The sequence below is a fragment of the Mustela nigripes genome, chromosome 3 (genome assembly GCF_022355385.1).
Source record: "Mustela nigripes isolate SB6536 chromosome 3, MUSNIG.SB6536, whole genome shotgun sequence".
Classification (NCBI taxonomy): domain Eukaryota; kingdom Metazoa; phylum Chordata; class Mammalia; order Carnivora; family Mustelidae; genus Mustela; species Mustela nigripes.
The window spans coordinates 142,585,355-142,601,603 of record NC_081559.1 but is presented as its reverse complement, the minus strand read 5'-3'; the positions used below and the strand labels follow the sequence as shown (position 1 = coordinate 142,601,603).

At 34.6% G+C, this 16,249-nt stretch overlaps 1 protein-coding gene and 1 long non-coding RNA gene across 2 annotated transcripts in view; one reads left to right on the top strand and one right to left on the bottom strand.

Moving 5' to 3' along the window:
• LOC132014102 (uncharacterized) overlaps positions 1-16,249 on the top strand; it is a 108,169-nt gene that overhangs the window by 47,154 nt on the left and 44,766 nt on the right. The window lies entirely within an intron of this gene.
• Positions 1,950-16,249, bottom strand: part of PKIA (cAMP-dependent protein kinase inhibitor alpha) — a 92,444-nt gene continuing 78,144 nt past the window's right edge. The window contains exons 3-4 of the mRNA XM_059394757.1: positions 8,683-8,860; positions 1,950-5,455 (exon numbers count right to left, since the gene is read on the bottom strand). Of these exons, the coding sequence (XP_059250740.1) occupies positions 5,376-5,455; positions 8,683-8,833 (231 nt within the window). The 5' untranslated portion in view covers positions 8,834-8,860 and the 3' untranslated portion in view covers positions 1,950-5,375. The remainder of the gene's footprint in view (positions 5,456-8,682; positions 8,861-16,249) is intronic.

Sequence of the window (16,249 nt, the reverse complement as noted above, 5' to 3'; positions counted from 1 at the left end):
AAGGCAGAGGCTTTAACCCACTGAGCCACCCAGGCGCCCCAAAGATTACTATTCTGAGAAATACAAGTAGTGAAGTTAAGAGCGAAACTAAGGACTTGAGCTCATTTGTAGAAAAGGGTGAAGTCAGGGCGCCTGGGTGGCTCAGTGGGTTAAGCCGCTGCCTTCGGCTCAGGTCATGATCTCAGGGTCCTGGGATCGAGTCCCGCGTCGGGCTCTCTGCTCGGTGGGGAGCCTGCTTCCCTCTCTCTCTCTCTCTGCCTCTCCATCTACTTGTGATTTCTCTCTGCCAAATAAATAAATAAAATCTTTAAAAAAAAAAAAAGAAAGAAAGAAAAGGGTGAAGTCAGTGAAGAAGAAAAGGATAATTAACAGACCTCCTGAAAGAAAATGGTTTAAAAATGTCAGATGACTTGGGAGACTGGGGTAGCTCAGTTAGTTAAGTGTCTGCCTTTGGTTCAGGTCATATCCCAGGGTCCTGGTTGGAGCCCTGCTTCAGGCGCCTGTTTCTACCTCTCCCTCTGACCCTCTCCCCTGCTCATGTGCTGTCACTCTCTCTCTCACTCAAATAAATAAATAAAATCTAAACAAAACAAAACAAAAAAAGTCAGATGAAAATCTACATTTTAGACAGTAGTGGGGAAACTTCCTCTATCCCCAGGAATAGGATGAAAAAAGAGAGCTTCATAGCACTCATGTCTAAAATGCAGTTAGAAACAATGAATAAACATTATTAGAAACTTTTTAGTCATTCTGAAGGCAAGTAAAGTGAAAGCAGATGGTTTGATGGGTTCTGATTGGGCAGAGATGACAGAAAGACAAGAAACTAAGATAATCAGGAGCACTGAGGAGGTTAACAGTGGATTTCAGAGTGGGAGGAGAGCTGCTATGGAAAAATTCATCTTGATATAATCAGAAAGTAGATGTGGTACAAACTAGAAAGTTAACCAGTTATAGTCAGAACGTTTTAATTTTGACTTTATAGTGAGAGATGGCCAGGATCCCAAATCCCCACATTCTGGCCTAGATAGAGGCAACAAGTATACAAAGAGAAGAAACACCAAAGACAGTAAGAACTTGTTTTGCGTGGCTAGCATTTTGTGCCAAATCCCTGTGTAGTATTTTATCCTTGTGACCTAAATAACATGAACCTAAAGATCTGCACCGTCTTTTACCCTGTCTGCTTAAAACCTTGTCTGAACTGAGGATGTTATTTGATGCTTACTTTCTCCTGGTCCCACCTTGGATTCTGCTTGGTCTTTCCCTCCCTTTATGTGATTGAAGAGAGAGCAACAGCAAAATAAAAGAAGTTAAACCCTCTGCTTTTTCTACCCCAAGATGTTATTCTTAATAGGGTAAAAGCAGGGGTGTCTGTGAGCACTCCATTTTTGTTACTGACTCATTTTAAACCTTTTTAGTGGCATAAACAGAGCTGGTGCATCTGGAAACTGAATTTTTCTTAATCAGTGGTTCTCAGGTTGTGAGGGTGAGGGTGGGTTAGGAAAAAGATGCCAAAGTTACATAGGGAGTGTTTTCAAGGTGTAAGAGTGTGCGTGTGTGTGTTGGAGCACGCATGCGCACGAGAGAGAAACAGAATGTATATAGGTGGAGGAAGGATTGTTGTAAAATTTTCAGGGGATTCTGATAAACACTGGTCTTTCTTCTGATTGAAAATCAATGCCCTGCAGATGAGCAAGTAAGAACCACAGGAAGACAGTGGTGCTTACAATTTAAGATTTGACTCTGGTAGATGATGAAGTCCAGGAAGTGGGCTAGCAGAGTGGAATGGAGGTAAAAATTTTTGGAGTAAAGGGCCAGAAAATGTGAGGCCAGAATGTCCTGTATGTCCATCACAGGATGGCTGAGGCTTGAATTTCTCCTTCTCACTCGAAGCACTTTCTCAAGCACCAAATACATAGTGTATGTTCAATAAATACTCTTAATAGACTGTGCACATTTCAGAAAAAATGTATTACTTTTAATATCAATTATGTGAGCATGCAACATTACTAAATACAAAAGTCATACAAGCTCACAAATGACTTCAGAGACTGCCACTCTTTGATTAAAGAACAATTTGGGGCCTATTAAGACATCATAAATTATAGATGGCTTCCTGTTTTTACCTGATAACTACACATTGTCTTCCTATTATAACAAGCTTTACTCAGAAGCTAAGCTACCTGGCAGTGACATTTGTTTACCCATTATTGCTTCTCTGAAGAGAAAGAGCAATATCATTCATCTTATTAAATGGTGCACTTTTACTGCAAGTTTAGGGCATTTACAGTGAGCAGTTCTTGGGACATCACCTAAAACCTGAAGACTGCTTGTTATATATTGGAAAAACATTTCTATAAATTATGAGAACAGTATGTTGGCATAGGATGTTTACAATTGATAAAGGTAAATTTGACAATTCATGCTTACTACAAATGAGTAAAACTGAAATTTTCATACTTTTAGTTAATTAAACAAAACAAGTAGCATGGAACATAAAAAAAAAAAATCTGAACCATGCTAAATTTATAGACTATATGCCAGAAAGGTATTCTGAAGTATAACACACACACAAAAAATAAACTCTAATTGAAGTTCTTTCGTTCTTTTTTTTTTGAAATACACTTTCTATGATCTGGCCACATCTGTGTTTTTACGCATCTAAGTAACCTTGAGAAAGACAATTCCCCCTTCTGAGACTCTGCTTCCCTCTATAATATATGGAGGATGAACCAGTTCATCTCTAAATGTTCCCTTACAAATAAAGATGCTCTATAATTGGCTTTAATTTTATGGCCTGTGCAGTAGAAAGCTCCTTGGAAACCGACAAAGATAGGTTCAAATCTTAATTTCATCACTTATTAGCTTTTTAAACATGGGAAAGTTATAACTTATTGAGCCTTAATTTCTTAATCTGTGAAATGGGATAACACTACCTCTTTAATTAAACTCTCTGAGAAACAATTAAATTGGAGAAAATGTGCTGGAAAGTGATTAGCATAATGTTAGTTGGTTAGAGGGCATTCAATACATATTCTCAAACCTAATGTCTTGGTTTTCTACCTTTTCATTTTCTCCTTAAAAATTCAATTCCATGTATATTATTGATTTGCAAGTAAGAGATTACAATACAATTTGGAAGACACTGTGAACTTTTGCTGAGCAACATTTGTAGGATATGGATATTTTGGAAAGTAGATTTTTATCTTCTAGCTTGGGACTCTCTCTGGGTTTTAATATAGCAGACAAAGTAGCAGTAAGAGGTCAAAATAATTCAAAAGCTCCATATGACTTTGCAACTTATCACTATTATATATTCAAAGACAAGCATGACACCACATGCATTAATAATAGTATATCACATAGGAATATAAAGTCTCCACATACACTCAGCATTAGTCCTAAACTTTACAAAATCACATGTAATCAATTTGGAATTCCACAACTTTAAGGATGGAGAGAACTTTACCTAGATTCACAAGAAAGCTATGCAGATAGTAAATGAGGATATTGAAAAAGTGATTTTATGGGTTGGATATTTTAAATGAACTACCAGAGATTGTCTAAAAATGTCTCAGGAACCTTTCTTCCCACTTGTGAGCCTATTAATAGGTGGAATTATTTGAATTTTAACTGGGCATTTTGGACCCCAACTGGTTAGAATGAAGTACTCTAATATTTACTCTTCTATTTTCTAAGAGACTCACCCTATAACATTTTTTCTAGTAATACATGATGAGGACCAAATGATACCCATGCCCTTATCCTACTCATTTGGGAAGTACTGTAAGGAGAGATGAGGGTAGACTGACCTTTCATCCTATAGGCAGCTATGGAGGAGGGCTTAGTTCCTGATACATCTATGGAGATTATCTGTGGAAATGCTGTTTAACCTACCACAAATGGGACTGTATCTAAGACCTCAAGGATAATTTAAGTGGGCTCTTTATTGTAAAGGGTCTTCCTGTTATCTGTTATTTGTCCAGTAATCCATGAGCCATGGGCATATTATCGGTTCCTTATTTATTACTACTGATAAATGATTTTATAATACTGACCAATGGGATTACACAGCTCACAGAAACTTCCCATATAAGAACCATGATGTCAAAACACAGCAGAGGCTATCAACAGTATTAATGAGGATTTTGTTAGCTTCTAATGATAATTATTATTGTATCAGAATGCAATTCACACTAATTATTAGTAAAAGTTTACAAACATTAAAAAGTGCATAATAACATTTGTATCTGATAGGGCTGAAAAAAGACATGAAAAACACAATGCAAGGGCTTTACTTTTGTGATTGGTGTCCACATGATTGCAAGATAATTTTTTCCATCTGTTATAGCTCCATGCTGATAAGTTGTCCTCTCAATTTAAATAGTAGCATACAGCATTGAGTAATTTGATTCCATTAGAACAAAAAGTTTCCTGTTCTTAATAATTATCTTATCTTTCCCACCATCCTGATTCTCTAAAATTCTCATAATTAAAAATTTTTAAAAATATATTAGTTGGGAAAAGTTCTCCAATTGAAAATAAAACAAAATATGCATATTGGATTCTGGTCTATACAGACATCAAACAGACTGAATTCAAGTAAAATTCACATTAGCGGATATTTTCAAATGCCTCTATAATAAAGCAAAAAAAGTCTTGATGAATTGGTTAGATTTAATTCATCAACAGTGGATCAAGGGGAAAGATTAAGTTAAAAAAAAGTATGATCTATCCTGTGTACACCACCACACTGTGGAGAAGGAAAAAGGCAGCCCTTTTAAAAATGAGTGGTATAAAAATTCACAGTAACATACATTATTTTTGTTTCTCATGAGCAATCAAAGAAGGGGGCAGTGCTGAGCGTGTATACTGTACAATACAAAACAGTGTAAATAACACAGCAGGAACACACAGATACATAATGCTAAAAACAGTGCTTTCTGGATGGTTCTTTTACTGGGTGAATACTTGGACCAGAGATATTTAAACTCTGGGGTTCAACCAACCCTTTGCAATTAGACACAATTAAATCCTCTGACATTTTGAGGGGCCAGATGCTGCAGGAAGAATCATCATCTAGGTCAGTGCTACTCTCTACAAGCATTTTATCATATGGTCAAGTGAAAGGATCCATACAAAGTGATATCCAAACACAAGCCACATGATTTCAACCATTGCTAATGACAGAGGTAGAGAAAAGTCTGTCTGCAGCCACAGCCTCTGCCCCCATTTTTGACATGATAATGAGCAGATTCCTATAATGCAGCACAGCTACTTTTTTCCCCCCTCTTTCATTCTTGGAAACAAATGCATTCCAGCCAGGCCTGGAGATTTGAGACATTGTCAGGTGTTGCTGAAGTTATCAAAGTGGGATGTTAGCTTTCAGATTTTGCTGCTTCCCCCTGGGCTTCCCCACTTTGTTCTGTGGAATTTCGTTGTGCATCTTCTTCACCTTCTGTAAGAGACAATTAAAAAAAGGATAAAGGCAAAAGAAAAACTATTGCCTATATTTACTGACTCTTAATATATCATATTAGAAATTTCAGAAATACTCAAAAAGTCTGAAATTCTCATAGAGACAGGTATATTTGATTGGTAATCAGTTCCTCAATTAGTGTTTTTTAAGGTTGGCTAATTCTGGTTCTATGAACTTGGGACAGCATGGCACAAAACAAAAGAATAACAATTTTTACAATGGTCAGTGATGATTTATGCTAGGAAATCTCAAAGCCAGATCATGACACTTCTAGTTTTACGGGTTGCAGAAATCAGAAGTGATTTTAGACAGAAATCGAAAGTGGGAAGCGTTTACCTTTTCACTTCTTTCTTATTTTAAGAAATAATTAAAAATTGCATTTTACATTATTTATAGTACTTGTTGATAACCCATCTGATTTTTTAGAGTTTTAGCAAAATATTTTTGGGTGTTCAATATGTAAACTATATCAATGTTTGTTGAGTGTTTGTTACCATAATTCAAATGAACAGAGGTGAGTGGGCTGTTCCATTCTTTGAATGGAAATGTTGAAAGGCAATTTCTCCTTTGCTCTTAACAAGTATACACAAAACATTTCACCAGACACCATACTTTAGGGAAATTAAAAGCAGTTCTACATAAATACATATATTTTCTTTTTTTTTTTTTAAGATTTTATTTACTCATTTGACAGAGAGAGATCACAAGTAGGCAGAAGGCAGGCAGAGAGAGGGGGAAGCAGGCTCCCTGCCCAGCAGAGAGCCGACCCTGAGATCATGACCTGAGCTGAAGGCAGAGGGTTAACCCACTGAGCCACCCAGGTACCCCAATACATATATTTTCTGTTTCTAAAGGAGTTCTCTGGGTATGACCAGGCATATATATATGTATATATGTGTGTGTGTGTGTGTGTACATATATATACATATGTGTGTGTATATATATATATATATATATATATATATATATATATATACAGTTCATAAACTACTTTCACAGCAATAAACAGCCTCCCAAGATGTGTAGATGTATAGATGGCCTGAATCTGAGATGTGTAGATTCGCATTCAACAAAAATTTGAAGAACAGGAACAGCTTTTGGTAATCAAAAGAATGAAGTCAAATTAGGGCAGGTACAAGACAGTAGAATATTTAAGGATGAAACTGACTGCATAAATACAAGATGAGGACTTTGACTCTCATGAGTTTTGGGGCTTTCTAGGTGTCTCGGAACACTTCTCAGCCCTTAGCATAAAGCTGCAATTGCAAAGCCGTTGCTAAATACATGCTTGTTAACAAATTAAGGTAAACATGGGACAGCAATATTGTGGAGTATAAACTAAAAAGAAGTTGAAACATTCATGAGTTACAGAGGAAGTCTCTCCCACAACTCAGCTATTGATATTTCATTTGTCATTTATATATTTGTCAGTATTGCAGTTATTATTTTTAGTTCTTTGTACTTAGAATAATAAAAAAGTTCTTACTATTTATATTTTGCCTGGCCCTGGACTTTAGGATTAGAAGACAAACAAAAATTTCTAGGAGCCTGGAGAATTGCAATTAAAATCTAGAAATGTTTAGATAAAAAGACATTTGATAGCATAAAGATATTTTAATTATTCTAAATTGTTTAATAATACCATTAATATAAAATATAAAATAATTTTATTATATTTATTAATAAAAATCAATTTCTTCCATTGTTATATAATAATTTAATATATTCTCTTGTATAAGACAGGTCTTGATGCTGATGAGTCTCAATTTCAGGGAAGACAAAAAAAGAAGAAATGGAACTGCTCTGTTAATAATATTAGGGGTGTCTAAAATTAATGCAGATTAAATAGAATATTAATATATAAAGAAAAATATAAATCTTGGGGTGACAGGGTGGCTCAGTGGGTTAAAGTCTCTGCCTTCGGCTCGGGTCATGATCCCAGAGTCCTGAGATCGAGCCCCACATCGGGCTCTCTGCTCCACAGGGAGCCTGCTTCCCGCTCTTTCTCTGCCTGCTTCTCTGCCTACTTGTGATCTCTGTCAAATAAATAAATAAAATCTTTAAAAAAAAAAATATATATATATATAAATCTTATAAAAGAAAATTAGCAAACTCTCAAAGACCACAGAAAAAATTTTACTTGCCTCATCCCACCACATTGCAATAATTTCCTTAACCCCTTCTGAGAGTTACTTTGATAAGTAACTTCTGGTAATAAATAGTAGGGAAACAACAAAATCTAAAATATACATAAGTCTGTATATTCCAAGGTGTCAATGTTAAAGGTTTATTTTCAGTTTGAATTTGAAAAGACCAATATGTGACTTGCTGACCTTTAACCACTGAATAAAGTACTGTCCCTAGGTATGTTAGGGTAACATTGTTAAACTGTTTCATTAACATATACTCTGACTCAGTTTTCCAATAACTGGAAAGCTTTGCCATAAAAATTCTAATAGCAAATTAGTACTGAGTGGTTACCATGAGCCAGAAACTGATAAGTGCTTTTCATGTATCTAACACTGTGGTTCCTTAATCGTGAACTCCTTTTTTTACTTTTAAAGGTTATTTATTTTTTTTTACAAGATTTGTTAGGAAAATACATCCACTTTTAAATCCTGCAAAAGCAATGGCATTCTTTTAAATACTCAAAAGTACTTTGATATTACAGTCTTGTTTTACTTTTTTCATTGGTACTTGGGTAAGAAGAGTGCAAAGTCAGGTAATAAGACAAATTTTCCACAAACCCATTCTATCATGAAAAGAAAACTGAGTGACCTTTTTACTGAAGACCTTGATGTAACAAACAATTTTACTTCCATTTTCAATAAAATTGGTCCCAGAGAACTTTTCCTTTGAAATGGCCAATGTTACTGAAGGTGGGAGTTCCTACTTTGTTAAATATTCTATGTAGAAATTTCAGAGCTTTTATAGATTAGAATTTTTTTAAAACCCATGTGCTTTATTGATTGCATTAGTAATAGAAGATTAAGAATTCTGCATTTGAGTGGGAAACCCTATACAGAAAAGTCACTGAACATGGAGTAGGAGTGATTAAGAGATTAGTCACTGACTTTTTTCTTGCCTTAGACTGTTTGTAACGCTATTAGATTACTTTCAAAGGTGGTTTTTCATGTTTTAATCCTCTTCGGTGAAATGCTACAAATAATCCCACCTTGGAAGAAGATGTGTGTCAAACAACTCACCTGTCTTGTTGATATCAAGACCTGCTAATTTCAAGGCTAATTCATTGCTGTTGCCACTTGCAGAGGAAACCAGGATATCATGTATTGCATTTCTTCTACCTGTTCTTCCTGAAGCAATGAAATCTGCATATGTAGTTTCCACATCAGTCATTGCTAACAAATATCCACATAGCAGGGACTACAAAACAAAGAAAAACTTATAGGTAAATATAATGTTGGTCAATGATAACATTTCACAAAGACATTTGTTAAATTACTGGCCTACAATATGCATGTGAAATGATTGTCTTGCTTACATGTCTACAAAGCAAGTAATACTTTAATCCTTGATCCAAGGTCAGGGAATTTTTTCTGTAAAGGCCTGATAGTAAATAAATTAGGCTTTGAGGGGTATATGGTCTCTAATCCAACTACTCAATTTTGTGGCTGTAGTGCAAAAATAGTCCAAGTAAAATATGTTAAATAAATGTAATAAACGGTGTTTGGAAAAATAGTAATAGGACCAGATTTGGCCTGAATACCGTAACTTGTGGGCACCTAGTTTAGATCATAAAATTCTCCTTCTCTAATACCATTTTAGTCAGTCTTCAATTGCAGAGAGAACTTGAGATTGGTAGCATACCAAGGTTGAGGGTGGAATGGAGTGGTCCATCCTAGAGATAAGCTGAATGCAAGTACTTTGTCTGCAGAGTCTAAGAACAATAATGAAGTTTACCAAAATTTAGTTTGCTTTTTATTATCACCATATACCAGCAATTCTTATTTTATTTTATTTATTTATTTGAGAGAGTATGCAAGCAGGTGTTTGGGGCCGAGGGAGAGGGAGGGGGAGAAGCACACCCCCGCTGACCCTGGACTCTGACACAGGGGCCGATCCCAGGACCCTGAGATTATAACCTGAGCCAAAGGCAGATGTTTAACCAACCGAGCCACCCAGGCACCCCCCAGCAATTCTAAGCAATGTCAGTGACCAAAGAGCTACTTTGAATCCAGGGTGATGGTTCCCTGTGGTCCCCTTTATTAAGTGATTGCTTGAGGGAATAACAATCTTTCTTGACTGAATCTTTGAAATAAAATATTCAAGTTTTAAAAAGACTCAATGATGGGTACCTGTGTGGCACAGTTGGTTAAGTCAGACTCTTGATTTCAGCTCAGGTTATGATGTCCGGGTTGTGAGATCATGTCCTCCATTGGGGTCCATGCTGGGCATGGAGTATGCTTTAGATTTTCTTTCTCCCTCCCTCTCTGCTTCCCCTCCAAAAAAGGAGCCCATGAAAATGAATCTTCCAAAAAAATATTTTCAAGGTAAAATAGGATATATGTATTAAAAAAAACACCAAATACAAATCTTCGTTTTTTTCTATATTTAAATTTATGCCCTTCCCTAAAAGTCAAAAGAAGGATGTATAGCAAGATAAGAAAAAAATACATTTATTGTTGCATTAATTTATTTGAACAGAACTTTAAAATAATTTCCTCCTATTCCTAAATATTCCAATCACATTTTATTGTACTTTAAGATTAAAAACAGATCAGGGGCGCCTGGGTGGCTCAGTGGGTTAAGCCGCTGCCTTCGGCTCGGGTCATGATCTCAGGGTCCTGGGATCGAGTCCCGCATAGGGCTCTCTGCTCAGCAGGGAGCCTGCTTCCTCCTCTCTCTCTCTGCCTACTTGTAATCTCTCTCTGTCAAATAAATAAATAAAAATCTAAAAAAAAAAAGATTAAAAGCAGATCAATAATCAAGAGAAGGTATATTTTCAAAATATAAGAAATATGGGGGAAGCAAAAATGGTGGAACCCATACATCATCATGGGCATGCACATTTGCACTCTGAAATAACTTGATAACTTGATTTACACTGCAATTTAGGATGGCTGTCAGTAGCACATTCTTTTAGGCTGATTTCCCCTAATGCATACTGATGAGGGAGCTATTAATTCAATCTAGAGGAAACTTTTATATTTTCTCTTCTTTAAGAGGAAGATGAAAAGGAATGAGGGGGTAATACCATAATACACTTTTGAAATAGAAAATATATCTATATTATATGCTTACTGTGACTATATTATCGATAACATTGGTTTTCATTCATTTACCATTATTTTTAAGGGAATATGGTAATGGCTATTATTTTATTTAAAACTTCAAAATGCTCTTCAGAAGATCCTGGGTTTAGTCATAGGGTGACTTTTGGAAAATCACTTGAACCTCCTAGACTTCCATTTTCTAATAAGTAAGGGGACAGCTGAAAGGCATGATGAGTAATGCTACTTAAAGTGAAGATGTAAAAACAATCATCACTTAAAACTACCTCATTTCTAAAATTCTGAATTTGGAGATTCCTTTCGTGGCCATAACCACCTATCTCTTCTTCTTAATGACTGTTCTTCGCACTGGTTATGTTTTTAGTTCTTTTAACCCTTTTTTAGCTTCCTCCAGGTTCAGTCTGGATCAACTGCCAACCAATTTCATGTAACTTTTTTTTTTGCATCAAGAAGTCCCTTTGACTTACTGTCACCTTGATCTTCCTAAATCTAGGAAAACAACATCGTGCACTTTCTCTGATCTCATTAACTGGGTAGCTGAGTGTTACCAGAAAAAGTCACAAAATTGTGCCAATTGGCTCAACTAGAAATTTTTGACTCTATTATTAGTATACACTCTGAGTTGTTCAGAAATTCTTTTTTTCACCTCTCCTTGACTCTTCCTTATGCTTTTCTCTGTGGGAAGAATTCCAAATGCTTTCCAGGCCACACAACCAGATACCACTGCCTTAAGAGATGACTTTACATCTTCCTTCTCTGAGAAGATACAGGACATCTGCTGCATATTCTCTTAAATTTCTTCCTCTCTCAAACACATTTCTCTGTAAAACACTATTCTTTCTTTCCTAAATGAACTAGCTTCTTTCTTTCTAAGGCATGCTATTGATCTATTTCCTGCTGCCTCCTGTAGCTCCTTGCTCCCCTTCCCTTATTTGCTTTCCTCAATAATTTGAGTCTTCTTTCTCCTCTGCATTTCTCCTGTAAGCCTGTAAGCATGTTCAAGTCCTCTTACTAAAAAAGCAAAACCAGAAAACAACAAAAAACCAATCATTTAACCAAATATTCTTTATTCAATTTTCATACATCTTTACACAACCATCTTTTTCCTTTATTAAATTTCTCAGAAAGGTTCAGCTACTTTTATTATCTCACTTTCTTTGAACAACCCTTTAAAAAGTCTGTATTCCATTGGCTTTTACGTAGTATGTTTTATGGAGATTACTTTCTTAGAGATCACGAAAATGATTTGTATTAACATTAAGTGACTGCTTAATTATTACATTTCTTTTAAGTGCCCATCCTGGTTTGGTCTCTCTACGATACATGACATTACAGTTACATTCTCCTCGAAAATCTCTCCTAGCACATATTGCAAGCTATAGAGGCAAGAATATTACAGGTAGTGTTATAGGTATTATTATAGCTATCTGTATTCAAATCTAGACTTTCCATTTAGTTGTTATGCTATATCTAATATTTCTATACTCACTGTTTCATCTATAAATTGTGATAAATATACTTAGCTCTTAAGGTAGCTATGAGAATTCATTTGGATTATGTATCCAAAAAGCCTAATATATTAAGCATATGGTGGGTGCTGATAAAAAACAGCAACAACAATAACAGCAACAACAGTAACAACAACAACAACAACAACAACAAAACACAACAACTGTCACTTTACTATCCTGGTTCTATCCTATTTGACTTTTGTATTCTTCACAGATTTCTCTTCCTGGGGACATTTTATAGGAATTTAAGATCAGTCCTTGACCCTTTTTCTTTCTCTCCTTTCTAACTTGAAAAGCTCATCTAATCCACGGCTTCTAATTCCTCACAATGGATAATGCAAAAGTATGCATCTCCTCTTGAGACTGTTTCCCCAGGCCCTTCACACACAAGGGCAACTGCCTGCTAAATAGATATTTTCACCTGCTTTTGCTTAAGCATTTCAAATTCAATAAAACAAAACAAAATGACAACAGAACACTGAATAAACTGGCCTTACTAATATACTATGTTGGAGCATACTTTTGCCTATTTCTCTCACTTGATAGCCATGTCTAATCACTTGCCAGGTATGTTGATTTGTATTGGATGTCCCTCATATTTACTGCCTGTAAAGCACAGAAAAGCTCTTCCCAGGATTATTGCTGAGTTTTTCCATAATCTGGAAAGAACCCTCTTTTGTTGCTTTAACTTCAATCACTAGCTCTCATACCTGGTATGTTGCAGAATAATGTAAAATATTTTTCCAGAGATGCTCTGCGGCACTACTGCTCAAGTCTGTGATTCTACCTGGAATGCCTTCCTCTGACAAACTTGCTTGTTGAAATGGATTTAGCCCTCAGAATTCAGCCAAATGCCACCTTGTCTTTGTCTTCTTTTCCCTGTCTTTTCAGCTGGCAATCCCATATGGGCCTTGATTTGTGTCTGTCATAGAGGCCACTTAAATTCTAACTAGCATTATAGTGACCTCTCCTTCTAGACTAAACATAAGCTCTGACAAGATAGGAACTACATTTCAATGTTTTAGTTACATACAATCCCTAATAGAGTCCTTTGCATACAGTCAGTGCAAAATAAAAGTATGTTGAATAAAACTAAACAATGAAGAAAAAATAGACGTCCTTCATCAGTAGCCACAGAGAAGTTCCCTCTTCCCTGATTATACTCAATTACCAAATCCTAAAAATCCAGAAAGTTAATTGTCTGGAATGAAGGTCTACAAAGTCTCACTTCATTTTTCTACTTTACCAGGTTGCCTGTCTGCGAGGGAGTTACAAGTATGAATAAAGGTTTTGACCTTGGAGTAATTTAGTGTTTTTCATTATCTATTCTACCACCATTAACCAATTAAGAATTAGAAAAATGAGAAATAATTTCTAATTTCTAATTAGAAATTTTAAAATTTCTAATTTTCTAGAAATTAGAAAATCTAATTTTTATGCTATTTGGCGATTTAGAATTGGACATGCATATAAACCTAATATTATCTCATAAAAGTTTAAGGAAAGGTGGAGTTACAGGAATGAGTTTGTCTTACAATCACTGTTACTGTTTCTCACTCTCAGTCCCTTTATGGCTTTTTAAATCACAGGCTTTTTTTTTTTTTTTTTTTTTTTTTTAAAGCACAACTGCTATCATTTCTCATCTGATAGCAATGCTATGGAGTAGGCAAAAATATCCTTATTTTCAGATGAAGAAAATAAGTCTCAGAGATACTAAGTGACTGCTAAATAACACACAGAACTATGACTTAACCCAGGTTCTGTAAGTTTTGCATAGAAAAACATTGTTATTTTGCAATAGAAGTTCTTTTTTTTGCCATTATCATTTTTCTACATAGACTGTCATAATAATACATGTGACTATGGGGATTTTACTGTGCTTTTAATAGTTTTAAGGAGATTTGAAATATCAAGAATGAGAGATAAAAGTAGTGACATTTCCCATGAGAAGATGTGAATTAAAAGAATGTGTGCTGTGTTATGATTTGTGTCTCTGGGAATGTTAAAGGATCCTGGCAGTAATTCTACTTTTAAACAGGGGAGCCAACAACTTAACTTGAATTTTCACTTAGTGTTCTCTTAAGTAACAAGGACACAGAATAAGAAACAAGGTTTTGACAGATGTAAACGTATATTGTGTTCTCCTTTAAAATGTATATATATGGTTTTCAATTGGCTTGAAAGACACTAATGGCATTTGTGAAAAGAGCTTATCCCTATAAACTTCTCTTTTTAAGTACTTATAAAACACAGTTACTAGATTGATGTGCTGAGTTTGGAGCATTCAATTATGGTCCATTATAATTATTATAATAATAATCATAAAAGTAGTATTTCATTTTTATTACATTTTTCCCTCTGGACAATAGACTTATTTTTCAGTAAAAAAGAAAAATACCTGACAAATAGCACACATGTAAATACATGAATGAGGAAGAATACAATTATATTTTTAAACAAAATGTATAGATGCTTTGAGCTCTCTTTTTCCCCCCTCTATTTCCAAGATTATAGTTCTTTTAGCAAATTCTCATTAGGTGCTGAAAAACTGTTATTTTTACATGTATGGCAGCTATGTTATTTTTTCTTTCAGTTAAACATTTAGGCCTAGGTCTTTAGTGAAACAACTGCCAGAGACCGGAAATATCTTTTACACCAAATACACTGCTGTATAATGACTTCATAATTTTGCTAAGATATTCTGGGGACACTACTGCTAAATGATTATGTCTAATAGATAACAAAAAATGATAAAAGTTAAAAATCTAATGTAAGCAGCTGGTAGAGATTTAATAGAATAGCAATTAGCATGAATTCTGGCCTTATAAAAATAATCAGAATAAAACCTGCAAAATTTACCAAAAGTGGACTCCATTAAAGTTTCTTGTTTATGTTGCTATAATTAGAATTTTGTAGATAAAGCAAAATGGTAGTACTGTATATCAGCAAAATAAAACGGTATTTTTTTTGTATCCAGTTATAGAAAACAACTAAATTATACTGATATTCATAGTCTGATTAGAGAGAAAGAAACACATTTTATTATTTAATTACTATACCATTTAAAGTTATATTAAATTTTAAAGCATAAATCTCCAAATATTGATATCTAAAAAGCCAATCAAAATTCATGATTAAGGAACAAACTTGCTCTTTCTTTTCTCCCTTCTTAAAAAAAATCTCACTTTCTCACTCTTTAACAAAAGAAACAGTATATTGGTATTCTAAAAATTCTCCATTTGTATAATGGATTTCTAAACTGAGATTCATGTTGGTCTTTCCCTTGTTTATGCTCTTTACCTTTTAAAATATAATATACAAATTATTTGAGAGACTAAACCAAAAGATTTTACCCTTGTAGTTTTCACAGATTTAGATAGATTGCAAGAGACTAGGAAAAGTATGTACTTACGTCTCCTATATCAAATAAATTGAAGCATTCCACATAGATGTGTATCTTAAAAGAAGTTGGGCCTATGAAGCTGCTAAAATGATTTTTATAGTGACATTGAGTCATGAGCCAAATGGTGACTAGATAACATGCTAATTTTACTCCTGTAAATGGGGACACATGAAATGAGACTCACAGACTTGGAAGAAAGAATGGAGAGAATGCCATCAGCAGGCACTGAAGTCTTCTCTCTAGTATGAATGGTATGGTTTCTTTTAGTTTAAAAGAGAAGGAAAATTCTTCCTGTCCCATATTACAAATGCAATTATATAACTTCTCAATTGTTACTTTATGAGATCTTGTGAAGTGTGTTAAAAGCTTCTGAGTAGTTTACTATGTGCTTAGGGCTTGATCTACATTAGTATTTCTGGAGCATTTTGGTCTCAAATATCCATTACATTCTTAAAAATTATTGAAAACACTAGTGAGTTTTTGTTTCTGTAGTTAGAGCTGCTAATATTTATCATATGAGAAATTAAAACTGAAAAATTTTTAAATATTTATTAATCTACTTAAAATATAAATAATAAACCCATTACATGTTTCCATAAATAATATA